Here is a 27,466-nt window from a genome sequence, read left to right as displayed (position 1 = left end):
CCCAGTTTGGCCCCCTCCCCAAGAAAAAGCTGGGTCATGGTCTTCCCAAAAGTGGCTCCTCCAGTGATGGAGCCCAGAGGCCACTCTGCCACAGCCAGGCTTTGGGAACAGCACCGGGTGGCTGTCCCCTACGAGTGAGGGTGACAGGAGCTGGTGACCGTGCACCTCTGGCTGCCGGTGTCCCTTGTGCTGTGCTGCTGGTGTGGTGCCGGCGACGATGGGGACACCCCCAGGGTGGCGGGGATGTGTCCCCTCGCCTGCGGGGTGCACGGCATCGTCTGGTGACCCGTGGTGGCTTGAGGAGGCCCCAAATCAGCCTGGGGTGAGGTGCCTGGGGACTCCCACCTTTGGGGACAGATAGGGGACCCCACAGTGCCGTGAAGCTCAGCTGTCCACCACCCTCCCCCCACGAAATCCTGCTCCAGCCAAAAAGGGGCTGAATAAAATGGGGCAGCGCGTGGGCAACCCCCTACCCCATGACAGTGGGATGCTGTGACAGGGACGGTGACCCCGCATGGGCAGTGCCACCCCAGGGACCCCGTGCCAGGAGGTGTCCCATGCCATCGCATCCCTGACCAGAGCCTTTCCTGCTGCTGCAGCCCTGCCGCCATGCCCCGTCCCCATCCCCAGGGCCCCCCGGGAGTGACCGAGCGGCGGTGGCAGCATCTGTGCCGGCAGCTGCCTGCCTGCCCTGCCCCGCGCCCGCGCCCGCTGTATAAATAGAGGCAGCGAGCGGCAGGGAGCTCCTGGCAGCCACCATGAAGGGCCTCAACCTGTTCTGCTGCTGCGTGGCTTCGCTCCTGCTCCTCGGCACGGCAGGTACGGCTGCTGCCGGGCTGTGGGGTCCCCATGAGGGGCTGCGGGGTCCCCACGGGGCTGCGGGGGTCCCCACGGGGCTGCGGGTGCCCCCGCGGGGTTGCGGGTCCCCATGGGGTTGCTGGTGCCGTGGGGCTGTGGGTGCTCGTGGGGCAGTTGGTGTCTATGGGGGGGTGCACACTGAGCAGGGCTGCAGGCACCTATCGGGCTGGGGGGTGCCCATGGGGCTGGGGGTGTTCGTCAGGGCTGTGGGTGCCCACGGGGCTGCAGGTACCCGTGGGGCTGGGGGTGTTCATCGGGGTGTGCGTGCCCACAGGGCTGGGGGTGCAGGTGAGGAATTGGGGTGCCTGGGGAGCCCAGCCCGCGCCCCAGGACTGCGTGGGTGCTAGGAGCAGGACAGGGTGGCAGGGGTACAGCGATCCTGGCTCCCCGATAGCTGTGCCAGGGCTGCAGAGTCCCCCCAAAATGTGGAGGGAAATGTGGTGGTGGGACCATGGCCAGGAGGGACTGAGTGGGGGAGTGCGGGCTGGGGTCCCCCCTCTGTAGCCGGAGTGGGGGGCTGTGCTGCTGCCAAAATGCCTGGGGTCAGTATCACCCCTGGGTGCTGCGGCGGCTCGGTTTTGGGCTGTGAGGACTTGGAGGAGACTGCCGGGGTGCTGGGGCACCCTGTAGTCAGAGCAGGATGGGGGTGGACTGTTTGCTCTGGGAGGGGATCTCCCCCACCACCCAAGGACCTGCCAAGCAAGACAGCACTTTGGGTGACCAGGGACCCCCTTTCCCGGGCCATTCCGGCCCTGCTCAGCACCCTGTCCCCGGCCGGGCGTCCCTTGGGGCTGCGCAGCCTCGCCGGTACCCTTGCTTGCCCTTGAGTTAATTTGGGCCGGTTCTCTGCCTGGCCGGGCTCCGGCGGCCGTGATGCTGGGAGGGGGGCGGCTAAGTATGGAAACAGCCGTGTAAGGGGACACTGTGCTCCCTGCAGCCGCCCAGGCCCCCCCGGCCACCGGCCCCCCGCCCTGCGCTGCTGCCGCCTCGCGCGCGGGCACCCGCAGCTGCCACCTTCCAGCACCCGGCACCCCCGGCCCCGCCGAGTTTTGGCCTTTTAAGGGCATCTTGGACCATTCTCACAAATCAATGGGTTTTGGGGCCGGCGACGCACACCGCCAGCGGTGGGGTGACCTCTGCGGGGCTGCACGTTGGGTCTGGGGACGGCGGGCATGGAAATGTCCTCTACGTCCATGGCTGGTGGCTGGTGCCACCCTAGGCTGGGCTGGTGGCCCGGTGGGACATCAGGGGCTTGTCACCACGACGGGTGACCACCAGCCCAGCTCTTGGTTGTGCTGAGGCTGGCACAGAGGCTGGCACGGCCCGAGCTGCAACAGACAGTGAGGGAGCAGCCTGGGTGACGCTGTGGGGCCGGGCATGGCGTTGGGCACCTCGTCACCAGCACCCTGTGTCGGGATCCCCCGGCTCCGAGGAGGCTCCGGGGCTGGGAGGTGCCTGGGGGGTCTGGAGACCCAGAGCCATCTTCGAGGGGCAGCTGGAGTGCGCTGAGCCCTCACCCTCGGTGTCTTCTTCTTATGGGGGGGAGGATCCTGTATTTCACCCCAGTCCTGTAGATCTGGGAAAAAGACACAAGCCATGGCACATCTCCTGCCCGTCGTTCTGCTACACGGGGACCGGTGGGGTTTGCGCAAAGGATTTTGCTTATCCTTTGGCGCAAAGTCGGGCTCTCAGACCTGGGCTCCTTTGGGGTGCAGAAGGTGGCTCGGGGCAGGGGGTGTCCCATTTTTGGGCCTTGTCTTCCCATTTAACCCCGCTTCGGCAAGGAGAAGGTGGGAGGAGGAGCCCAGTGGGAACCTGGGATCTTCATCAATGCTTTGTGGAGGGGTGCAGTCCTCGGGGCGAGGGCTGGCTTTGGGGTGGCTCCTCCAGCGTGTGTGGGCATGGCCAGGTTAACCATCCTGACCTCCATCTTGGCACAGAGGGGGGTCTCTGGGGTAAAGCTGCTCTTTTCTTGCGGGTAGTGGTGGCGGGTCACCGGCCTGACATGGCGAAGCAGGTTTCGGGTTGTGGTCTCCCTCCAGGGAGGGAGAACAGGGTTGCAAAACTGACACCCATCCCCCCTCCAGCAGCCATGGCTGGCTGTGAGGGTGACGAGTCTCCGGGGTCCCTGGCCGAGGCACAGTCCCCTCTGCCATGCACTGCAGCACCAGGACACGCTGCCGGGGCCGCAGCACCCAGAGGGTTTGGTGACACTTGGGGCTGCTGGGGCCCTGTCACCGCTCCCAAAGTCCGGGGCAGTGGGAAGGGCCCCGCACCCACGCTCGTGCAGCTCCATGGCCAGGGCTGGCAAAGCTCCCCAGAGCGGACGGGACCCCCGGTGGGGCCAGCACCCACCGCGGGGCTGGGCACCCTCGGGGTGAGGGTGCTTGCTCACTGCCACGTCCCTGCTCCCACGCAGGAGTCTTCTTCTCCCTGCACTTGTATGTCGGGCAGAGCCCGGCCATCCCTTCCGGGCTGGGTGACCATGGCGAGTCCCCGCGGCCACCAGGAATGGGCCACAGGGACTCTGGTGGGGCAGTGCCCAGCCACCACGTTCAGCAGCTTCGCCCTGGGGACCCCTTGGCCCCCGCAGCCGTCACAGGTTTGAGTGGGAGGGCTATGCCGGGCTGTGCCGTCAGCACCGCCGAGGCGGGCGAGGAGTCAAGGAAAGCCCTGGCATGCTGGCATCCTCCTGCAGCAAGTGCAGAGGGCAGCAGGGGGCTGGCACACACCTCTCCTGGTGACAGTCAGCGTGGGCCATCGCCCCGGGAATCCTCATCCTGCCTCAGCCTGGGATGTGTCATCTTGGAACGGGCTCTGTCACCAGCTCCTCGTGGCATGTTGGGGTGGTTCCCATCACCCAGGACACGTCACCTCGGGGTGGGCTCCACCTCCCAGGACAGAATGTCTTGGGGTGGGTTCCACTACCTGGGTTGTGTCACCTCAGGCGGGCTCAGAACCCAGGACACAGCACCCATGGGTGAGCTCCAGCTCTGCCCATCCTGGACTCCCCACCCCGACCATCCCAGACAAATGCCCCTCAAGGTGATGAGCTTGCCTGGAGGTGGGGGACCTCTGAGTCCCAGTGAAACCCTACCAGACTGTCCTTCACCCTCCCCCCAGCACTGGCACAACCATGGGCACCGCTGCCGTTGGGTGTCACAGCCCCAGTGAGGCAAAGGGCTCGGGGTGCCTCCGCCACCCACATATCTTGGTCACCTACATCCCTGTCACATCCCTGGCACCTCGCCAGGAGGAGATCTCGGCCCCCATGGGTGCCCCAGCTCTCCCATAATGGCTGGCCAAGCAAGGCAAGGCAGATGTTGGCTGCGTGGTGATGCTCTCTCCCGTCAGCCATCCTTGGCCCCGTGTGTAGGTGACAGCCAGCCGAGCAGCATAGTGAGGACGTTTTGCTTGGGCATGGCCCCGGCGGCACAGGGGCACTGGCAGATCCCTGTGGGATGGCGTGGGGCTGGGAGGGACCCCAAGGTGGGCCGCACTCTCGCCGTGTCCCCATGTCCCCGTCGTGTCCCTGCACTGGCTCCTTGCACTGGGAGAACTGGCTTGCTGGGGTGCCGAACCCCAGCCTGGCCGTCGGGTCCAAGGGTGACCGAATCGCTCACAAAATCACCCTTCCCCAGGCGCTGCAGGAATAGCAGCGGGTGCTGGTGCCTTGGCACGGCTCGGCCGGGCTATTTTCAGCCCGCGGGGACATTTCCCTTGTAAGTGATAGCCCAAGGAAGCCGGCAAGCTCGTGTGCCGGCGGGGGGCTGGCGGAGGGGCCGGGGAGTCTCCGGCCAGGCATCCCGAGCCAGGCTGGGGCGTTGGCAGCAGCAGCACGGCCCCGGTGCCAGCCGGGCGCTTGGCTTGACCCTGCCCAACTCCCCGCTCGTGGGGGTACGTGTGGAAAGGGCTCAGAGCCGCGGCCCCGTCCCTGCGTGATGGCTGAGCTGGGATCCCCTGTCCTGTGGCGGGGGGTGAGGGGGAAGCCCCCGGGGTTGGGTACCACTGCTCGGCACAGCCAGACAGCCTCTCTGCCCAGACATTCCCAAGGGTTTGAGTATCTTGTGGGACAACGGATCATCAGGCATGAAAATCAGGTTGACAAGTGCAAGGGCTTTCCCTGTCCTGCCCAGGTGACCAGGAATCCTTGGGATGACAAAAGAAGAAGGATGGGGAGTCTCCCCTGGGGAAGGCTCACACTGAGTGCGTGAAGGATGTCCCTTGAGGCCACCAGCAGACCCTTGGGGTGGGTTGGTGAAGCCTCTGGTCGCTGGAGGCCCTGGGGACAGGACGGGCGTGACCTCGCAGGAAACCCTCCTCTGGAGGAAGGGGCTCCTCCAGCCTCAGCCATGGCGGTCCCTGTTCTGCCATCGCCACGTTCAGCCACGCTCAGCCTCAGGTCCCTCAGCATCTCCCCAGGGCTGCGGACCCCCCATGGGACACCTCGGCAGAGAGGGGGGGGAGGGGAACATTCCTCAGCATGCAGCATGAGATCTGCCTGTGCCGAAACACGTGCCGTTTTCTCACAGCCTGTTCACTTGCGGACCCAGATCCCCCCCGGCCAGGGAGTCACAGGTGCTTTACGTTCCACCACCCTCAGCTTGGTGTCTGCTGCAAGTCAGGAGTTCAGGTTTTCTTCCAAATCTTTAGGGTGGGCACCCTGTAGGGACAGTCAAAAAATATCCCGCAGAAGTGATTCCCCATTTCCATCTCTATATTTAGAAAGCGCCAAGCCTGGTTTTAATCCCTCTGGTGTGTCCTGGTGAGGTTTCTTTGCTCTTTCTTAATGAAAATGTCACGCAGTTCTAGCCGACCATTCATAGAAATCAAATCTTTTTTATTTTTTTCCAAATTAATTTAAAAATCTCCTCCACAAATGAGGTCAAGTTAGTCTGACAAAGCTGTTTCCTATACCCACACTGGCCTCTGCATAGAAAAACTGGAAAATACTTGCTTTTTGCTGGCGCCTTGGGATCACAGAGCCTCTGGGACGGGATTCTGTGCCTGGCTGTCCTGGGCTTTGGGGTGCACAAGGGTCCGGAGAGCCAGTCCCACCCTTGGCCACCCTCATGCCTGTGTCCCTTGGGCTTCCTGTGCCGTTTGGGGACACTTTGCTCTCCCAGTCGGTGGTGTTGGCCTGGCCAGCTCCAGACTGGTGCTGCAGCTGGGCTCCCTCCTGCGCCGGTGCCTGCAGCGCTGGCTTGGCCATCGGAGCTGCCGAAGGGTAATAAAAGACCAGGGGCTTTCTCCGCGGGGCTCGGCAGCAGCACCAGGCTCTGCTGGGATCGCACAGAGTGGGAAACTGAGGCACGGGAAGAATGGGGAGGAGATGCCATCCTCTGCCACACTTCGGCCGAGGACCCGGGGTGGGCTGCAAGGCTGGGGGTGCCCAGTCCTGAGCCTGGGTGAGGGGCACGGCCCCCGCTTTGGGCTCCCCTGGCCCTGCCTCCCCCCTGGGAAGGGCTAGTTGTCACAGAAAGGTCAGCGTTGTGGGGCTAATCCACCTTGATTTACTTTTTGCAGCAGCCAGGCTGGCAGAGGCACGGAGCATCTTAATGCCCGGGTACTGCACCCGCTCCCCGATGCCCAGGGCAGGCAGGGGCCGGCCCTTGCCAGGCCAGGGCCAAGAGTCATGGGGCTGCGGCTCCTTTGGGTCCAGCCACTTTCCGTGAGGTTTCAGAGGACTTTGTCAGAACAAAGCACAGCCCTCGGGCTGCCTTCAGCCTTGCCTTTGCCCAAAAAGGAAGGGACAGACAGGTTTGGGGTGCACGCTCCCCCCCAGAATCCCACTGTGAGGTCGAGGGGAGAGCAGAAGCCGGTGGTCTCCCTATGCACCGCAGGGACCGGGATGGGGCAGGAAAAGGGGGCGTGCGAAAAGCCATCCCCGTGGCACCGTGCATCGCCAGCCCCACGCTCGAGGCTCCTATTTCTGCTGGAGGGGGAGAGTGTCCCTCCCGGGGCCACCTGTGCCCATCTGTCCCTCCTGGCCGTCCCCTGTCCCTCCTGGAGGACCCGTTTTGGTGCTGGGACGTTGCCGTTCCAGGTGGCCGTAGGCGGGGTTGGATGGGACCCCGTGGCAGGGTCACATCCAGCCCCGCGGAGCCATCCTCATCCTTTCCACATGCCCTTTTACTGGGTGCAAACCAGCGCTGGCATCTGTGTCCCTGCCGTGAGATCCCCGTCCCCACGGTTGTGGCCCACAGTGGTGTCACCGCTGGGGAAGGTGTCCCCAGGCAGCTGACAGCCCTCCCAGCCCTCCAGACAGGCGTGAGATTCGGGGCGGGAAGGGCAGCACAAGCCGGGGACCGGCTGGGAGGTCGGGTCCCCAAAGGGCGCAGGGCAAGGGCTCCTCTCCGATGCCACCCGGGCGCTCGGCACAAAGCAGGGCACAGACAAGGGGAGCCCCGGAGTCGCTTTACGACGTGGCTGTCCCCGCTCCCTCCCAGAGCCCACGGGGACCCACAGGATGGGCCCCAGGAGCGGACGTCACCGTTGTCTGGGTCCAGCGGCCGAGGGGCTGGTGCTTCACTGCCCACACCTCATCAAGCTGCTCCTTCTGATCCCCCTGTACGGTCGCTGGGCCGTATTTTTAGCCTCCGGCGGGCACACAGAGGGTGTTAAGCCCATAACCTTCGACCCATTTTGCTGCTCATCGGCTGGCCATCTGCAGCTCAGCACAATTCATCTTGTGCTGGATGTGGAGACCATGTAGGGGAAACAGGAGGGAGAAGGAGGTGGAGGGGGGAAAGGGACTTTATATAAGACCTTAAAGGTCACAGGAAATAAAGCCCATGACCAGCACACCGGCAGGAACACCCTAGTCTGAGCAACAGGGAATATTTCCCTCCTCCAGCAAGGGACGGCTCATGGTGGGCGCTGGGGTTGCCATTGTGCCCAGCCATGGTGGATGACAGACCCTCTGTCCCCCTGCTTTGGGTCAGAGGGACACACAGATCCCGGACAAAGCCCTGGGGATGTGCGGGGTCTCCTCTGCCTGGCCCTGCTCCCCCCTGACCCACCTTGACCCTCCCCATATGCCCACCCGAGCAGCTGTGCTCTGCTCCCAGCCCTCCAGGTCACCGGCTATTTTGGGGTCAAGCTGAGAATCTCCCCATCCCCGTCGGCCAAGGGGACAACTCAGGAGACCCAGGCTGATCTCCAGCCCACCGGGGCCAGGCAGGAGCATGCTGGCCCCTGGCCACCCGGGGCTTTGCAGGTCAGACATAGCACATTCCCCTTCAAGAGGCTCCCAGCAGGCTGGGCACCCTGGGCATCCCACGGGAAGGTGACCTGAAGGAGAGGGGTGCTCCAGTAGCTGCGCAGGACCCGTGTCCCTCCATCTGGGAGCTGAGCTGGGAGCTTGGAGGCACCTGCAAGCCGCATGCCAGCCAAGGACGGGGGAGGTTGGGGAGGGCAGGTTGAGGGTGACTGCGCATCTGGTTTCGGTGGGGCGAGGGGCCGCAGCAGCAGCTCCGCAGTGCCAGGCTGCACATGAGGGCGACTGGAAACCTGCGCAGGCTAAGACGTGCCCCGTCCCTGCCCGCCATTGGCATGGCTCATCCCCGGTGTGAGCCCACCACCAGCCCCACCGTGGATAGAGATGCGACCTGCTGCCCAGCATCCCCGGCCATGGCAAACCAGCTTGCAGCGGGCAAAGTGGTGTGGGGGTGGCATCGTGCTGACCTGGCTCGGGTTCTCCTGTGCCCAGTCGCCGCGGTCCCCGACAGCCAAGCCCAGCGAGCCCCAGCACCGTAGCTTTGCTGAGGCCAGCGAGGCTCTGCCGATGCTCAACAGGACACACGGCCTCGTGGCTCCCCGGCACGGAGGCAGTGCAAGAGCCAGAGGAGAAGGCTGGGTGCCAGCTGAGTGGCCATGGCCAGCGCTCCCCATGCCCGGCACTGCCCACTCTCCTCCCCACGGCCCGGGTGGAGATAGCATTTTCCCCTGGTTGGCATCTGCTTGCCAGCTGGAGTACAAAGGAATTATTTTCCTCTGAAACGCTTCCCTGGTATGCAGGCATTAGACGTTTCAGGGGATTATTTAGACTAGCAGCAACTGTTTGTAACAGAGACAGTATAGCTGGTGATCTTTTATTTTTGGCACCCGTTGACTAATGTTAAGTTGCAGTTGGAGGCCTATGGAAAATACGGATGGCTTCTCCCGGGCTGCAGAACAAACTCATTGTGTCCCCGCCAGCCGCACAGCGCGGCAAATGCTTTCCTAGTGAAGGGATGCTCACAATAAATAGCTCCCAAGCCCTGCTGCCGGGGTCAGGTCCTTCCCGTGCAAAGGCAGGGTCTGTGCTGGGAGCCCCTCACCCTTCATCCCCCTCACCCAGCCACCCGCCATGGCAGTGCTGGCTACGCTCTCCCAAGGCAGGGCTGGGGAAGGACCCTTTTAACCTGCCAAGTGCCCGCAGCCCCTTGAGCTACACTTTTCATTATTTCTTTTCCCCCTGTTTTTTAGGGCTGCTTTGCCGCCTTCCTGCAGTGCTTCGCAGCGGGCAGCAGCCATGGCCAGCACAGCCGTAGGGCCCCCTGCTAGCATCAGCTTTGCCCCCCCACAAATGCCTCTTTGCACCCAGCTTCTTGCGACAGTGCCAGAAAACTGAGGTGGAACTAGAGAAGGTTTAAGAAGGCATTTAAACCTCTTGGTAACAGCCACAAATCCTCCCTCGTGCCCTCCCCGGTGCTGACAGGGGCCATTGGGTGCCCCAGTAGCCATGTGCCGGCACGGGTAAGACTGACTGAGCTGTTCTCATCGTTTAGAGCCAAACGCCCCCGGCATGGACCATGTCGGCGGTGCTGCTGAGAGCCCCTTGCCAGCCACAGAGCCCAGGCTGCAGGATAAGGCAGCCAACGGCAGCCCTGAGGAGGACCAAGATGGTGGCCCCGCCAACACCTCCTTGCCTGGCACTGCTGAGGAGGGACGTGGCGAGGGGGAGGAAGAGCCAGTGGGTGGTCTGAGCGGGCACCTGGGGCCAGGGGATGGCCAGCCAGAGGTTATCACCATGGAGAAGGGCCAGGAGGGTCCTGGGGAGGACAGCACATCAGGCACCCCTGAGGCAGCGCATCATGAAGGGAATCACAGTCCGGGCCTACAAGATGGCTTCCATGCCCAGGAGGATGAGGAGCCTGGCACTAAGGAAGGAGTCTCTGAGGAGCAAGGGCAGCCTGGGGAAGAGCAAAAGAAGGAGCCAAGACCAGTGTCTGCTCCCAAAGACGAAGAGGAAGGGGGCGAGCAGAGCTCTGAGGAAGATGACGAGCAGGGGGAGTCTGAGGAAGATGAACATGGCGAGTCTGAGGAAGATGGAGGTGAGGAAGAGTCTGAGGAGGAGGGAGAGTCTGAGGAGGAGGGAGAGTCTGACGAAGATGGTGCCGGGCCAGTGGGGACAGAGAATGGAAATGAAGGGGACGACAGGGAAGTGGCCAGCGCTGCCAGCAAAAGGGGTCGTGGCAGACCAGCAGCTGCCGGCAAGGGAGAAGCCAGGGATGGCCCTACCAGTTGCCATCACCCACCCTGTGGGGATGCAGCAGAAGACCCGCCAGCAGAGGTGGAAGACCCACTGGCAGCAGAAGATCCACCAGCAGCAGTGGAGAATCCTCCAGCGGCAGAAGACCCGCTGGCAGTTGTAGAAGACCCGCCAGCAGTTGTAGAAGACCCACCAGCACTAGAAGACCCGCCGGCAGTTGTAGAAGACCCACCAACAGCAGAAGACCCGCCGGCAGTTGTAGAAGACCCACCAACAGCAGAAGACCCGCCGGCAGTTGTAGAAGACCCCCTTGCAGACAAGCCATCGCTGGTGGAAAAGGAGATCCTGCCTGACCTCAGCACCAACCCCGCTGCTGCCAAGCTCCGGCACGGCCAGATAGGTTGGAGTCTTTTCTTGTCGGTGTGCTGTAGCAGCGAGAGTGACCTACTATCAACCCCCAGCGGAGCTGAGCTTGGCACATTAAACTGCGCCTAGTGCATGGCCCTCTCCTAACGCTTGTGCTTCCCATGCCTGCCCCTAACCGCTGCAAGGCTGGGCCGGCCGTGGGCACTGAAGGCACAGGCAAGAGCCTGCAGACGCCTGCAACGCCAGCGCTCATCGCAGCGAGACCAAAGCTGTCCGACATTTCCCTCGCTGCGCTTTAAGCCCATGATTTCTTCTCTGGGCTGTGGACACGGCTAAGAGATTTAACACCCAGGCCCCTTTCAGCATCCGCAGACCTCTTAAGGCTCTCCACCCTCAGAGTCCTCCAGACCCCTGTCTCTCTTGGTGCACGGGCAGGACGTTGCCTGGGCTGGTGGGCCTCTTGTCCACCAGCCCTTGCCTCGTCGGGTATGTGTGAATAGCTAGCTCCAACCGACGAGTCGTCGAAGGTCCAGTTCTGGGCACTGAAAGGACAGCTAAGGAAAAGGGACACCCCACCACCACAATTTCCTAGAAACGCTTGTGGACTTTGGACCACGGGTTGGGCAGCGACCTTTGGACCCAGCAGAGTCTTTTTCTGCTTTCATCTCTAACGTCCCAGCTCAAAAAGTTCCCACTTGTGTCAAAAGGGAAACTCAGTTTGGTCTCTGTGGCTTTACTTGGCAAGTGAAAAGGTCTTCCCCAGCCCAACACTCAGTAGACACTCAACAAATCTGTGGGGCTCGGCAGTGCCCTGCTTGGCCCAGGTACCCCCAGCCCAGCCAGCCAGCACACAGGTGTCCCCAGACCTGCCCCCAAACCCCAACTAAAGCCTGATCCAGCTCTTGATATCAGAAAGCACTTGGAGCTGCCCAGGACCCTTGTGTGCCAGCACCTCCGGGGTGAGGACACGTCTGTCTCCCTACCACAGGCAGAGGCAGCTCTCTGGGCCTGGCACGGAGCCGTGGGGTCCCCAGGACCACCCCGAGCCAGGGCCCCACGCAGAGGGCTCCAGCCTGATACGAGGGCAGCAGTGGGAGGGCATGACCCCACTGGCAAAGGCGAGGCAGCTGGGGTGGGTCAGGTCTCTCAAGAGTCAGCCCCAGCCTTGCACATCCTCAGGTCTCTGGCTCAATGTGTAATTTTGGGGGGAGCAGACGGACAGGCAGGCAGGCAGGCAGAGCAGAGCACACCTGCAGCCAAGGCTTAGCCCTGGAGAAGCTGCAGCTGCCGGGGGACACGCGGGGGGCCTGGTCAGGCAGCAGCTGCCCTGCGTGCTCTCACTACTCCCCAGCCCCGGGAGCCCCTTCCAGGCACATCCTTTGCATTCCCTGCAAGCAGCCAGCCCTCACTCCCCCCCAGCAGACATGACGTGCCACCCTTGCCAGCCAAGGCATTGCCCACAATGCTTCCCCCAGCAGCCAGAGCTCTGGCAGCCTCTGCTGAGTCTTCAGGAGCCTTTGCAAAAGAGAAACTGTGCAGCGAGCCAAAGGCGACAGCAGCTGCCAAGGAGCATGATGGGTCCATGGGCACAGGGTGTGCGTGCTCCCCCATGCCCTCTCCCTGGCAGCTGCTTGTGTGAGCTCCTGTGTTGCGTCCCCAGCTCTGGCAGTAACAGGTCTCCTTGTTTTTTCCTCCAGAAGAGGTTGAAGATGCCAGCGAGCCGACCAAGCGCGACCGGTCCCACTTGGAGAGCACCCTCAAGCTGAACGAGGACAAACCTGCCGATGATTTCTCAGGTGAGGGGGCCCTGGGGGCACCAAGCCATGCATGCCCTGCTCCTGCAGCCCATGCAATCCCCGCAGGACAAACTCCTCACTATTCTGCTGCACCTAGAGCATGGATGGGATCTCCCCTCCCTAGAGTGTCTTGATTTTAACCTTAGTTCTTGTAGGCCCAGCAACACCATATCTTCCATAACAGCCCTTTTGCTGCTCGCCGGTATACTTAGGTATAAAATACTTTAGGTATTTTAAAGACAGCCCCAAGAGCATACAAGACTAAAGAAGGCAGACATGCTGGAAAATGTAGAAGGTGAACCAGCCCAAGCCAGCCACACTGCTGACCAGAGAAACCCAGGGCAACATACAGGGGTCGGATTTTTATTCTGATTATTTATTGACTTTTGCTATTATAAGCCTTGCTTCTGCTGGCCCCACAGGCAGTCTGGACTGGGAAGCAAGTGACAAATGCCTCTGCAGGAAAAGTTCCTTCTTTCTTCTACACAGCAGCTGAAGGGCTGTGTCATGGGTCCCTGGCACCATCATGGAGGGCTTTTGTGATCATGAGTGTTGAGTGCTAAACAGCATTAATGAAAGATGTTCCTTCCATCAGCTGCTGGCATGTGCAAGACCAGCAGCAGATGGGGACAGTGCCCAGCAGGAAACATAAGCAGGGAGGGGCATCAAAATGCATGACTGGGATCAGTTTGGCCAAGATTTTGACTGCTAGCCAAGTCCCTTGATCCGTGGCTGAGTCACCCTCAAGATCTGCAGGGAATGCTCAGCAGCTTACCTGGGAGGGACTCAGCCAGGGTGATGTGGTTTGCCTTTCACCCCTCCACATGCTTCTGCCCCTGCAGGAGTACTGCAGCGGCTGAGGAAGATCTACCACTCCTCCATCAAGCCCCTGGAGCAGTCCTACAGATACAATGAGCTGAGGCAGCATGAGATCACAGGTAACGCCGCGGGCACCGGGGTCTCCAGCACCATCAGGTCATTGGGATGCAGGTAACAGCGCAGAGAGCAGATCATGGAAACCTCAGATAGTTTGTCTTCCTTCACAGCTTCCCAAGGCGGCCGTGAACATGCTAGGCTTGGAGGACTTGCCCTAGTGAACCCAGCGGCAGGCATTCCTGCATCTGCCTCAGCCCATCTGCTGTCAGGACCATCTGTGTAGGCTGAGAATTGACCTCTGCCTGCTTCAGGTCCTCCACCTGCTCAACATCAATGCCCTGTACCCATGCCAAGCAGAGATCATGGCCCAGTGAAACAGGCTTGGCAAGGAAGCTTAGGACCTCTCAAGGCTGGGGATGAGCTTCCTAGGGGTGGCCGAAGCTGGCATCCTTCCTGCTCAGTATGGGACACAGCCATGCAGGCAGGGTATCCCTCAAGCTCAGCAGCCTTCACTCATCCTACAAGTTAGAATTTCCACGCCTTGGCAGTTACAGACATTCGGATCAGGAGAACAGGTTGCTGTGGCCACTGGCATTGGCTTGGCCTGAGCCCCAGCAGTGCACGTGCCTCCAGAAGAGGAAAGTGCAGCCCTGGCCCCAAGATGCTGACAAGCCACAGGAAGCTCTTGTGACTCACATGACACAAGCAGCCTCATTTTCCAAGCACAGATGGCTCAAGCCCAAGGTCCCTGTTCACTGGAGTAACCCTCCTGTGAGCTCCCACTCAAGCCCTGTCCTGAACCAGGGCCAGATGCCCCCTGCACCTTGGTTGGGCAGGCAGGGGATGCCAGAGTCCCCACTGCCTGCATCCCACAGCTGCATGCCCATTCCAGCCTCCTGCCAGGGTTGCTCCTTGCCCTGAAGTTCTGCCTGCCTCCCCAGGTTTCCAGCCTTGCACATCCTGGAGCCATGCCCTCCCTCCTGGGGAGCCAGGGCCCAGATATATCCTCCACACGGACCTCTCATTTGCAGCTGGACTCTGCTCCACCAGTGCATGGGTCCCACATTAGTCTGGGCAAACCCGTGGGTCACCTCCTCATAGAGCAGAAGCCCTGCTTTATAGGAACCCCCACTGCAGCCCAAATGCAACTCCTAAATCCATGTCAGACATTTTGTAAGCAGACTTGAATGTCTCCATATCCAGCCAGCCCATTTCCAGTGTAAAGCCAGTGGGGAGCATGGGGTGGGTCTGCAGAGCCCTCATCACATGCCCAGGTCTTGTCCCCTCAAGACACAGAGCACCCCGGACACCATCCACCACCCACCCACCGGGGTTCTGGAGGGGGCATCTGTAGGATCTGTAGAAGATAAGCCGTGCCTAGCTGCCTCCCGCAGCCAGCTGCGTGTTGCTGCCTTTGCCTGCCTCGCTCTGTGCTGCTTGCCAGCAGCTGAGGACCACGACCCGCTTGCTGGGTGGGAGGGTAACTGGAGGGGTCATAACAACACACCATGCGGCAGCCAGCAGAGGAGGGGTGCCCCACAGACTGTCACCCACCCAGAGTGCTGGTCTGTCCCCTCCCTCACGCAGCCACGTGCCTAGGGAAGGAGCACCAGGAGATGTAGGGTTGGCACCCCGGTGTGCGTCCCCACAGCCTCTTCAGCGGTGGCACCTTGCAGCAAGGACAGCCCAGCCATGCCCTGTGCCAGCTGTCTCCATCCTGGAGCTCACAGATTCAGCCCCAACCTCCCCTCCAAGCTGCTTTGGTCTGTGCTGGTGGCAGTGCAAGCTTCTGCATTTACTGTCAGCTCAGCCTGGGGCACTGCTTAGGAGAACATTTAGGGTTACAGGGGCAGCTGGTGGGCTCCCAGTTTGTAACCCTTGCTTTGCTGTTCACTGCCAGAGGGCACAACCCCCAGCCTCAGCTCCCAGTGCACATCCCCCCATGCCATTCAGCCTTCCCGCGCCCAAGCGCCCACCTCCCTGCCCACTTTCTGGGAGGTAATGAGTATTTCTCAGGCACCTGCTGTCTTCCTCCCTCCCAGCTCCTGAGGAAACAGCCACCAACCCTTGTGCTTTCCCAGCCCCAGACCCCAGCGCTCCTCACAGCCTCAGCTCACACCACAGCCTGTTCTGCTTCACCACAAGTAACAACTATCCCTCAGCTAGCAGTTCCCCAGGTCAGCTCCCAGCACACCCTGCTGTGTCCCACATGGCACCCTCCCAGCAGTCCAGACGCACCCCAGAACTGGTAACCCATGGTCACAGCTTCCTGATACACACCTGACAGACCAGGAAACAGCACATGGACGCCGTGATGTCTGCAGCCCTCATCTCAGCCATACTCCCATCAAGAGATGTTCCTCCTGCCACCAAACTCCTGGAGCAATTCTGACAACCCAGCCATACTCCAGCACATACAACCTCAGCCCAGAAGGCTGAAGCCTAGCAGTTTGCCTTTAATACCCACAGATCCAGCTTTTCCCAATCCCTCATTAGTAAGTGTAATTAGAGAAACCTGCAAATTAGTTAGTTGGCCCAGAGAGCCCCCATTGCTTAATAAGTCGGGTGAGGATAGAGTGGGGCTGAGGGAGCCTTCTCAGCTGCATCCTGTGTATGGTGGCCCTGTCCTGTGCCAGTCCGTTGAATCAGTCGTGTCCCTGCAAGGTGGGAGATACCCCAGCCTCTCTGCCTGTGCCCACCCCCATGGTGGGGGGGAGGCGGGAGGGCACAGAGCTGCCGGCTCAGCTGGCCGGGAGGAGCAGGACAGCTGGGAGAGCGGCGGGCAGGCCTGTCATGGAATATGTGTGACCTTTGGAGGTGTAAGCCAATATAGAGGGGTGCCATTGCAAGCACCTTCGCCCCTCCATTACACAGCGGCCCTCCATTTTGTCTCCCTTCCCATCGGCTCCTCTCGCGTGCACTGGCCGGTGTAATTCAAGGAACCCTTCTGCTCCTCGCAGCTTGCAGAAACACCCGTGTAGATGAGTACCTCCTGTCCCGGGGGATCTGTCATCGCCAGCCTAAGACTCTGAATTGCTGGGGTGCATCCCGGGAAAACTGACCCCACTCCCCTGCTTACAGCGTGTTTAAGCCCCGCAGGTGCTGTCTCCTTATCCCTGCCCGCCGCCCTCCTGCGCCTCTGCTCTGCCATCCCTCGCGGGTGCGTGCCCCTCCGGCTGGGTCCGCCTGTGTGCTTGGTCACGACAGGGCCATCCCGTGGGGACTGTCCCTAGGTCAGGGGCGAGGGACTCTCCCAGCCTGGTGATGGGAAGCTTGCTGTGAAGTCATGCTGGTTTGTGGTGCATGCTGGTTACCGTGTATGTGCTGATCAGCGTGCCTGTATAGGGAATGACCTCCCAGTTGCCATTGCCAGCCACTCTGGGGCTGGACACGGGTAACCACGCTGCTGGGGTGGTCAGGACACTTATCGGGGTTGGCTGCTGCCGTTACCATGGCTTGTTGGGCTCTGTTTGCTCAGCGAGTGTTACTGGGGGAGGCAAGCACGCTGCTAAGCGGGGCAGGGGGGTTGGGGTGCCATCTCAGACATGGCAGCTCTTCTGGGGCTGCTCCCCCAAGCCACATCCCCAGTGTGCTGGGCACAGTGGGGTTTCGTGCTTGTCCTGGTAGTTGAGTGTCTCATTGCTCACAGACTGTAACTCCTTCTCTCCTGCTGGGAATGTGGCTGTCGCTGGCTTTTCCTGCCCACGAGAAGGTCAGGGCCAGTCTTCAGCTCCCTCCGTGGCCTGGGCCAGACCCGGGCGTCCGCGTCCCTCCTTTGACTCACGGTACCTTTTCTCTCTCCCCGTGTGCCCTGCTAACAGCTTATCCCGGACGCACCCTGGGCTCCTCTGCCACAGGTTGGTATCGCTGCCTGCTACCTGCATGCTGCCAGCGCTGCCTAAACTCTTTGCTGGCCTCCAGCTTTCCTATTCACCTGCCCCAGCAAGGACCACACTTCCCAGGCACTGAGCAGACCCTGGTTATCGGCGTCCCCAGCCCTACCAGGGCTCAGCATGTGTGTCACCACACTTGGTTGTTGCAGGCCTGACTCTGTGCATCCCCACCTCGCCCAGGCTTTGACATCTTTCCCTCTTGGGTGAAGACGCAAGAGGTCACGTGTTCCTCTAGCGACGGCTCAAAGGTGTTTGTGGTGGACCTGTGGGCCGATCTCCCACCCACGTCGTGAACCAGAGGAGCCCAGGAGATTTCCCACCCTGCAGGGAAGCTCTTCCTGCCCTTCACCCTCCTACGTGCAGAAACTGGATGTCCACCCTTGATCCCTCTCGGCTGCAGTTTAAGCCGATGAGCCCACAGCAGCTGTCCCAGTAGCACAGGCTGGCCCCTGTGCAGCGGCCTCAGCCCCCTTGGGAGCCAGAGCTGGCTCCTCTCCCTGCCTGTCCTGCTCGGGGTGTGCTGCCAGGCCCCCCGGGGAAGCAGGAGATGGGAGATGGGCCAAGAAGCACCAGCCAACACCCAGCCCTTCCCCTGGGTCCGGTGCTGGGCCACGAGGACAATGTCACTGCTGCCATACGAGGCAGGGAAATCCCATCTTCTAGTCCTCGTGTCCTACCCCATGGCTCCCGGTGCTGGATCCTGCCAAAACGGGCTCCTCCACACGGCCAGATCCTGCCGAAGCGGGTTCCTCCACCCCCCGACCCTGGACGCGGTGCAGCCCTGCCAGCGCCCGGAGGGCCTCTGGCTGCCTGTCCTGCCAGCGTGCCGGCAGTGGGGAGGGTTGCAGATATATATAGCATATTTTGATAGCTGTCTTATCTGCATCTCTAGCTGCAGGCGCACACACGCGCCTGCGCATGCTGCTAGCGTGGGCGTACGCGCGCGTGGAGCATGGCGTGGAGGCAGGCGCAGGCGGTCTGCAGCCACGTGCAGCTCATCCCGCCGGGTGCCGGCACACGTGCCGCGCGGCTACACGCGTGGCTTTTCGTGTGCAAGCTGGCCAGTCCTCCAAGGGCTGCCGGGCAGTGCGTCCATGCCGGCGGCAGAGTGACCGGCGGCATTTGGGGTGCTGGGATGGAGTGGCAATGTGGGTGATGCCGGGAGAGTCTCCCTGGGTGTTTCAGCCTTCCTGGGTGGTTTGAGGAGAAAGCAAGACCATCGTGACCACGGCTCAGTGTGAACAAGGAGAGGGGGGAGGTTTTGCTGCGTCCTCCGCTGTGCCAAGCATCCTCGAGACAGACTTGCACAACAGGGGGTGAGCTGACACCAGGCCCCTCCACAGGGCTTGAGGACAAGGAGGGAGAAGACCCGGCCCAGGGTTAATCCCAGCCCCAGAGCAGCAGTGCTCCCACCCAAGTCTGGCGTTGCAAGCAACATGGAAAAACCTCACAGAAAGCCACTGCTCTAGGAAAAAAAAACCTTTTTGGGCATTCAAATTCCTCCTACCCCCAGAGCTGAGCAGTCCAAGACAAATGCAGGCTCTGTGGAGGGAGACATGACCTTCCTGGCCTTGTTTGCCGGGTGCTTTGCCGGATCACCACATGCTCTTTACCCTGCAGACCTGGCAGCTGAGAGTAGCTGCGTTTTAAGCTGCCTCGTTTTAAGCAGTACCACAGGTTTGAGGACCCCCCTGCCCGCAGGCAGGGCCGGATCACGCATTGGTGTGCGACCCCTTCTGCAAATGCCACCGGGACGTGCCTGGCTTGAGCCGGGATGAGTTTGAGCTGAGGTGAGCTTCAGCTGGAATGAGCTTGAGCTGGGCGTGAGGCAGGCTGGGCTGGGAGCGAGCAGCCACAGGGTGGCTGGAGAGAGCCGCCGTGATGGAGCTGCTGCCATCCCTGCCCTGCTGCTGGCGAGGACCGGCTCTTCTGCCCTGGCTGGACCATCCAGGTGACGCAAATCGGTGCCAGACAGACATAGCAGGGACAGATGCCAGGCCAGCACCCTCCTGGGTGGGAGATGCCCCTGGGCAGCAGCAATAAGGAGGACCCACACATGGCCTCACATCCTCGGAGCTGCTGTGCTACCTGGAGAGCCCCAAGGATCCAGTGCCAGGCACTGCCCACAGAGCCCATAGGGTGCCAGCGCCCAGTTCCCAAAGCAAGGGGAAGAGAAGGTCTCGGCGAGCTGTTGGTGACGCAGCAGGGGTGCTGCCTGCATCGCTGCCCGCCTCGGCACAGCGGGGCAGAGGTGGGGTCGTGAAGTGGAGCCGGGGCATGCGGGCTGCCTGCGTTCACACAACCACGCCTCGCCAGGAACGCGTTATGAAAGAGCACGCGGGGACCCGCCTCAAACCTCTGGCACGACTTCACAGGGGATAATAATAATAATCTGAAACCCAATTAAAGCCGGCAAGTGAACAGAGTAGCAGTGATAGAGTGGCACAGAGGAATGATTAATAACGAAAGTCCGAGGTTTCAACATGTTTTTCTCCTGCGTGACAAGGCAACGTTGGATCCTCGCAGCTCGCAGGCAGGGAGAGGGCAGCGGGCAGGGTTGTCCCCCCGTTCAGATGTGGCTGCCCTGCTTCAGGGAGGAGGGTTGAGCTGCGTGGACGCAGCTGTGCCTCTCGGAGAGGTGTCCTCAGCCCATTCCCTTCCCCAGCCATGACACGGTGGCCCTGTGATGGGCAGATGTAGGCAGGAGGAGGCTGGCATGCTCTGCCCAACTCCTGCACCCATGGTTGGATGGGTTCGGTGTGGAGATGCCATGCAGGGCCCTCCAGCACCCTTGGGAGTGGGAGCTCAGCACCATGCAGGCTTTGTGACTTCCCCACCTTGGAAACGGATCCCCGGCTTGCTGGGAAGCTGCTGGCTCCTGTGTGGGCAGCAGCCATGGGAGCAGCGGGCTCTCTCAGCCAGCACAGGGAGAACAGCTCTGCTTTAGAAGTGGGGCTGAAGACGAGGTCCTGAGAGCAATGTGGGTCCTCTAAGGGCATCTTCTCACCCTGGGCCACGGGGAAGGCTCACCTCTGGCTGAGGGACAGCAGCTCCCATCTCCTCTGGTGGCATCCAGCCCCTGCGCTGGACAGGGGGACGGGCCCTCTCCCACCCTGCGCCAGGATGGGGAAGGGGACAAGAGCGTGAGTCCCTGCTGCCAGGGGTGGGGAGCAGCAAGTGCCTGCTGCCGGGCACGTCCCCACCTGCAGCAGATGCCCAAGGGCTGCGCTGAGTTGACACCATGGCAGGGTGGCCACAGCTTGCTCTGCTCTCTGCCGTCTGCCACCACGGCTCTCCCAGCACCATTCCCCACCCGGGTTCATCAGACTATATCAGTGCTGGTACACAAACGGGCACAGGGAAGGTTCCCACCAGCAGGAACTCACTCCTCCAGTTTTTATTTCCATTTCTGGCCTGACCTGGACTTGAGTTGACTAGCAGGATCCCGGCTATCCTGGGTATGGCTTGGGGGCTGGCATGGGCCAGGGGCTCCTCCGGCTCCACCGGCTGCCTGCCCAGTGGCCTGGGGGCTGGGGGTCAAGCTGTGTGACTGCACAAGTCCCGCTTGAGCAGGGATTGCTCCCGGGGCAGTGGCAGAATGTGTCCAGGGACTTCCGAGCTCCCAGACCGATTGCTTGGCATCAGGACAGGTCCTTACGGGCCCACCACCAGCCTCCCTGAGCCCCTTAGCAAACTGCAGGACTTGAAGAGTGTGGGGTGGGGACTGCAGTTCATTCTCCGCCTGGCCTTCCCCAAGCCCAAAGTGGGGCCATTTGCCCAGCCTCCCCTCCCCATTCTGGGCTGGACCCTCACACCCAGCCCACAGGTGGGCAGAGACCTTCTGCTCGATCGGAAGGCTCGGAGCCATGACTTGGGGGCAGATCCCTGCGAGGGTATGGCAGAAATGCAATGAAGGCAGCCAGGCCAAGGCTCGCACCACGCTTATGCCAAGCACGACACCAAAGTGTTGCTCCTTCAACCATGCCAGCTCCCTTTACACGAGGCGTTCGCCTGGTTACAGCATGGCCACCTCGTTCGCATGTCCCATGCTTCGCAGCAGCTGCCTTCAGACAACAGTCCCGCTGCAGCCAGCCCTAAACTGACTCTGGCTAAACACGAACCGAACTGAGACAAGGTTTAAAAGACCTTGAAGTCCTCCCGTAGTCTAAGAAAGGCCAAACCTCAGAGCAGATCAGACAAGGTTCGCTCTCACTGCAGCAAGGTGGGGTCTTCCGCTGAGCATGGTGATGTCCCACTCGTGCAGACACTGGGGCCTGTTGCTGGGCAATGCCTTGGCTCGCAAATGGCTGGTGGCCCCAAAGGGCGGCTGTTTCCCCGGCGGCATCACCGCGCCACTCGGATGGGATGTTCATTACAGCTGGGACTTAATCACCTGGCGGTGACAGCTATTGTTTCTTCACTTCCTCTTGTTATTTCCCCTCTCTGCAGATGGGGAGATCACTTCCAAACCAATGGTGCTATTCCTGGGACCATGGAGCGTCGGCAAATCCTCCATGATAAACTACCTCCTTGGGCTGGATGACACTCCCTACCAGCTCTACACAGGTACCACGCTCACCGCTCCCTCCCTGCTCTGCCGAGAGTGCGCTGGTGCCTGCGTTTCTGCATCCCCGCAGTCAGCAGTTCCTGGCCGCATCTCTTCGATCCCCCTCGTTATGGCAGGGAGGTTGCAATCTGGTCCGTGCCACCCAGCTGCAGTGCCACATGGAGGGAGAGGTTCCCCACCACAGCCCAGGGCCTTTCCCCCCTCCCTGAGCAGGAGGAGGGCACCTGACCCTGCAGCATCCCCATCCCACAGTGCAGGGCTCACCACTCCTGACTGCGAGAGCAGCAGTCATGTCACAAGGGGAACTCGCCTTCATCTTCTCCTCTCCCCTCCTCAAGTGGAGCAAACTAGTTCACCCTCTCAGGAGAAAAGCCATTCCTCTTCCCTCTTCCCTGCTCCCGCGGATGTCATCTTGCAGCTGAGGGCAGACGTCCGTGGTCAGCTCTGTGCCAAGGTAATGAAGGCTCCCAGGAGGTGGTTCTCCAGAGTGCCCTGTGCTGTCAGGCCACTTCCAGAACAACCAGTCTCTGCAGAAAACAGCCCTGCTAGCACGTTCTCAAGAGGTTTGGCAACAATTTCATGGCCCCACTGCTTGCCTTCCCCCAGCATCCCTTGGCAAGCAAGAAATGCTCCTGAGCTCCCAGGCTAGTCCCAGGCCAGCCCTGTCATGTCCATTGCCTGGCATGGATTTCACAGCTCTGCTGCTCCTCTCATTGCTGGGCAGGGGCAGAACCCACCACCTCCGAATTCACTGTCATCATGCACGGCCCCAAGCTGAAGACCATCGAGGGCATCGTGATGGCTGCTGACAGCGCCCGCTCCTTCTCGCCCCTGGAGAAGTTTGGGCAGAACTTCCTGGAGAAGCTGATAGGGATCGAGGTGCCCCACAAACTGCTGGAGCGAGTCACCTTCGTGGACACACCGGGCATCATTGAAAACCGCAAGCAGCAAGAACGAGGTAGGGGTTTACTGAGTTCACCTAAGTGACTCCAGAAAAGATGTCATAACGATGTGAGATGACAAAGATGACTGAAGCACCATGGGGAAGAGCCCTAGGCTACAAAAGTGGTCTTGCGTTGGAGGGGATGGTGATGTTTGTCTGCCCATGGCCATGGCAGCAGAAACTGGGGCCTGGGGAACACACCTGAACATCAGTTAGAGCAGCCGTTTCTGCTGTTTGGAGGTGTGACAGTCAGGTGTTTGGGCAAGGTATCTCCTGGGGACTCCTTGGGCCATTGATTGTCTGCCTTGGCTCGACATTCAATGCCCCATTTGTCACCCTTGTAGCCAGGCTTTGCCAAAGGCTAGTGCTAAAGGAGGGCCCAGAGAAGCACTATCCCCACAGCACCTGGAACGCCAGGACAGATCAGCAGGGCTTCTTGACCCACTTGGTGCCCAGTGGGGAGAGAAATAATGTGGCTGGTATCTGCTCACAGGAGTGGCGGGAATCCGTGGCCAGCAGCAGGGAGAAAGAAGGTTTCGAGATGAGGCTGAGGGAGACACGTAGTCACAGGCCCAGACACACAGGGATGGGTTTTCATGCCAAGAAACTCTGAACTGTTTTCAGCACATGAGAAACAGGTTCTGGGCTTCATGGGAAGTCCGTTGTTTCTCACACCCTGTCCAACCCAGACAGGGCGTGAGACACAGCAGGCTCAAGATTTATCTAGACACAGCAGGCTCAAGATTTATCTATCCATTGACCTGAAAGGACTCCTCCTGTGCTGGCCATTTCTGCTGGATTTGTCTCTTTCCTCTCCTCAAGGTTACCCGTTCAATGATGTGTGCCAGTGGTTCATTGACAGAGCTGACCTCATCTTCGTTGTTTTTGATCCTACGAAGCTGGACGTGGGCTTGGAGCTGGAGATGCTGTTTCGCCAGCTGAAGGGCCGCGAGTCTCAGATCCGAATCATTTTGAACAAAGCCGACAGCCTGGCTACCCAGGAGCTCATGAGAGTCTATGGTGCCTTATTCTGGAGCCTGGCTCCTCTCATCAACGTCACAGAGCCACCCAGGGTGTATGTTAGCTCCTTCTGGCCCCAGGAGTACCATCCAGATACCCACAAAGACCTGTTCCTCAAAGAAGAGATATCGCTCCTAGAAGATCTCAACCAGGTGATTGAGAACAGGATGGAAAATAAGATTGCCTTCATACGCCAGCATGCCATCCGGGTGCGCATCCACGCCCTTTTGGTCGATCGCTATCTACAGACCTACAAAGACAAAATGACCTTCTTTAGCGATGGAGAACTGGTGTTCAGGGACATTGTGGAAGATCCTGACAAGTTCTTTATCTTTAAGTCCATTCTGGCAAAGACCAATGTCAGCAAATTTGACCTCCCCAACCGCGAGGCTTACAAGGACTTCTTTGGCATCAACCCCATCACCAGTTTTAAGCTGCTGTCTCAGCAGTGTTCCTACATGGGAGGGTGTTTCCTAGACAAGATTGAGAAGGCCATCACTCGCGAGCTTCCCGATCTCTTGGGAAGCATTGGCTTGGGGAAGAAGCCCAATGTTCTCTCCTGCGACATCACTGGCTGTGGCGAAACCCCAAAGAATCGCTACAGGAAACCCTAAGGTGTTCTGTAATATAACCCTCCACGTGTTCCTAGTGGTGAATGAGCTTATGTCTTATCTGTCCAAGAAGCCGTGGTTTGTTAACCCTTTGAGTGCCACACTGGCAAAGGCTACTGTGCAACGAAGACTTTGAGTCATTGACATCGATGGCAGGGGAAGACGGGTGGGCATAAGAAAGAGAATAAAAACTGTGAATTCCTGACATTTTATCTTTTTTCTTTTGAGTAGAAGGCAATATTTAAGCTGAAAGTATGAGTAATGCACGGTGAGCTAGAACTGTAGCTGATTTTCACTGGTGCCAAGAGTGCATGAACAGGAGTTTCAACCTCTGCATCCCCGAAGCCGGCAGGGAGTGAGAACGAGGGCACGGCATGAGAGCACAGGGGAGAGCGGTGAAGCACTAAGCCAGGGCATCACCGGGAGCCCTAGGGCAATGCGCTGGCCAAGGAAAGAGAGCCCAGGTCCCAGATGCTGTTTTCAGGCACAAACACCCTACAAATCTCTACAAATAGCGATCTCATTTTTCTTTCCGAGACTTTCAGGTTGCTTGGTGAGTTCTCCTTTCACTTAACAGCTGAGTTGAACTTCTGCAGCCTTCACCTGGGTGTGCGCCTTAAGAAAGAGCTTTTGCAGGGGCATTTGTAGCTCCAGACAGGTAGCTGTGATGGGATTTGCAAGTCCATGTCAGAGGAAGAAGTGGGCTGGAAAGGAGCTGCCAGGACTGGCTGAGCTGTGCTGGAGGAGGAGGGCCAGCACCCCAAACCCCACAGTCCCGCAAGGAGCCATGAGTAGGTTTTCCTCTCCCTGGGCCAGCACAGGGACAGGGCACTTGGTGCCTGCGTGTGCCTTCAACCTCAAAAACCCATGCTGGCAAGTCAAGCCTGAGGGTCAGCAGGGCTCCGAGGGTGAAGAGTTTGGCAGTTTGACCTTGTTGAAGTCCATGTTGCTGTTTTGTCAGACTCAGACCCCTGTGTTTTTGCGCTCTGTGGAATGGGGGTCACTAGCTGCATCCATTTTGCCCATCTGCTGCTCTGTTCTCCCTAGGAAGCCCAGCCAGGTTTCTCTGGCTTGTTCACCGAACTCCCCTCATTTTAGCCATGATTTTGTTGACTCATCTCTGTGCATCAATGCTCAGTCCTGGGAGGAGAAGGAGTATTGCTCTGGAAGCACCCGGGCAGGGTAAGGTTCCCCTTGGACAGCTGACCTTGAAACCTGGCAGTGAAAGCCAGGGGATTAGGGGTGGCCTTGTCACTTGGCACTCACGGCCAGCACGTCTGGCTGCTGAGCCAAGCACAATCCAACCAAGAGGTAGATGTTGCCCTGGATGGAGACCGGCATCGGCAAGATCGCCAATGACCTGCTGAATGACCTTTCTCGTTCCTCCTGCCAAATGACCACAAGGTCCTGCTCTCCAGGAAACCTCTGGAGCAGAGCAACTTACCTTGGACAGGAACAAGAAGACATGGAGGTGCCGGGTGAGGCAAGAAAAAGGCAAAAGGAATGAAAGAGGGAAAGAGAAAGCTGGGGATGGAAGGCTGTGTTGTGATGGGAAGGGTGTGAAGGGCAGCGCCCCTTGTCTCCACGTGCCCAACGGGACGTGGGCTAGGGCAGAAGGTCTGTGGAGGCTCCCTGTCCCTTGGCACTGAGGCCAGGCACTGCGAAGAAGACGTCCTTTTGAGTCCAGATGAGTTTGAGTGGATGCTGCCCCAGGGACTTCCATGCTCCTTTGCCTCTGCTTTGAGGTAGGAATCTACCTTTGAACTGCTGAAGACAAAACCCAGATCTACGTCCAAGCATGGGAAGGGGCATGGCTTGCGCAGAGGGATTTTGCCCACAGCGCAGAGGGGACCAGTGGTACAAGCGAAGGCAAGCGGAGTGTCAGAGAAAGCAGCAGCCAGCACAGCCTGGAGAGCAGTGATGTGCTCGTGAGTCAGCGCCATGAGGTCTCAAACCTGCCCCAGAGCTGCTGCCTCCCTGCTGATGTTCCTTCTTCTTTCTTGTAAGTGATCCTGCTGCTCGTCAGAGTCTCACCTGGTCCTCCTCAGCTCTCACTCTCCTCCACCGGGCTAGTCTGCATGGTTTTCTTAAGAGCTGATGTACTAGAAGCACTGAAAGAAACGGGCTGATATTGTCACTGTTCCTGCCGTCACACTGCGTCTCACCGTCATGGCAAGCAAAGGCCATCAAATGTTTCTATTTGCAGGTGCCGTATCGCGCCATCTCTTTCCTTGCTGCCCTGTCCCCCAAAGCCCTTGGGCTCTGGGGTGCCCAGGGAAAGGCCCCCCCATCCCAGGAAGGAGCTCGGACTCTCCATTATGGCTTTGAACCCGAAGGCACCATTGCTCTGCTCTCAGGCTGCTCCCACCGTTCTCCCCATCCCTTCTCTGTTTCCCTTTTCTTTCTCTTTATCCTCCAGCACCCATTGCCTCCTGTCCTCCCTTTCTCTCCCTTCAGCACCCACACACCCTGTGCAAAGCCCTGGTGCCAGTGTCCTGGATGGGGCTCCTCTGTGACAGCCAAAACCTTTCCCTCCCCTCGATACCGTACGTTAGGGTTCTTTTTCCAAATCGATGGCAGCGGTGGTCTGAAGCTGGGGCTGTTTTCCGCTCCCTGTGATGCATGCTGATTTGGCTCCGTGTCGGCTCGGGGAGATGCTGACACCGAGATGCTTTCTGTCCCGTGGATCCAAGTGGCTGTCAGTCCCAGGAGACTGTCATCCCCAGCCCAGCTGTTTCTGAGCTTTCTTACAAGGGCTCTGGGGATCCAGGGGTGGAAATGGGGAGCAGGGAGATCATTTTGCCAAGAAACACCAAGCCCTGCGCCCATGGAGCTGGGGAGGGGGGTGAGCGTCTCGCCCAAGGGCATCGCAGAAGTGCGGGAGCTGGGACACAGGCCCACGCAGATGCCCGGGATCGTGCGCATTGGGATAAAACTGTCAGCTCGAACATCAGCCTGTCTAATAAAACCCGGTATTTTCCGAACACGCTCCCTGGAGATGTTTGCTCTGTTTCTCCTGCCGGTGCGGTGCGAGCGCTGGGGCTGAGGTGGCCTAGGGGGT

At 60.0% G+C, this 27,466-nt stretch overlaps 1 protein-coding gene across 5 annotated transcripts; it reads left to right on the top strand.

Annotated features, from left to right (window-relative positions):
• The first annotated feature begins 742 nt into the window (after window positions 1-742).
• SRL (sarcalumenin) lies at window positions 743-27,389 on the top strand. Of its 5 annotated transcripts, none has more exons than XM_075436683.1 (8): window positions 743-819; window positions 9,630-10,733; window positions 12,400-12,495; window positions 13,338-13,433; window positions 17,193-17,228; window positions 21,714-21,830; window positions 22,556-22,789; window positions 23,597-27,389. In XM_075436683.1, exons 1-8 carry the CDS (start codon window positions 759-761, stop codon window positions 24,406-24,408), a joined length of 2,556 nt encoding a protein of 851 aa, XP_075292798.1. In that variant the 5' UTR covers window positions 743-758; the 3' UTR covers window positions 24,409-27,389. The 5 variants fall into 5 exon arrangements, with proteins under 5 accessions (XP_075292798.1, XP_075292797.1, XP_075292801.1 ...); XM_075436682.1 differs by having other exon boundaries at window positions 12,397-12,495; XM_075436686.1 differs by lacking the exon at window positions 9,630-10,733 and having other exon boundaries at window positions 12,397-12,495.
• Window positions 27,390-27,466: the final 77 nt, after the last annotated feature.

The sequence above is a fragment of the Opisthocomus hoazin genome, chromosome 15, assembly GCF_030867145.1.
Source record: "Opisthocomus hoazin isolate bOpiHoa1 chromosome 15, bOpiHoa1.hap1, whole genome shotgun sequence".
NCBI lineage: Eukaryota > Metazoa > Chordata > Aves > Opisthocomiformes > Opisthocomidae > Opisthocomus > Opisthocomus hoazin.
The sequence above is the reverse complement of the archived record's forward strand: the minus strand, read 5'-3'. Positions and strand labels throughout refer to the sequence as shown.

Bases quoted from the DNA above. Each gene is read 5' to 3' on its own strand.
- SRL (XM_075436682.1), top strand. From the start codon at position 759: ATGAAGGGCCTCAACCTGTTCTGCTGCTGCGTGGCTTCGCTCCTGCTC. The intron at 10,734-12,396 runs GTTGGAGTCTTT...TTTTTCCTCCAG, and splicing joins GCTCCGGCACGGCCAGATAG to AAGAGGTTGAAGATGCCAGC. The intron at 12,496-13,337 runs GTGAGGGGGCCC...CTGCCCCTGCAG, and splicing joins ACCTGCCGATGATTTCTCAG to GAGTACTGCAGCGGCTGAGG.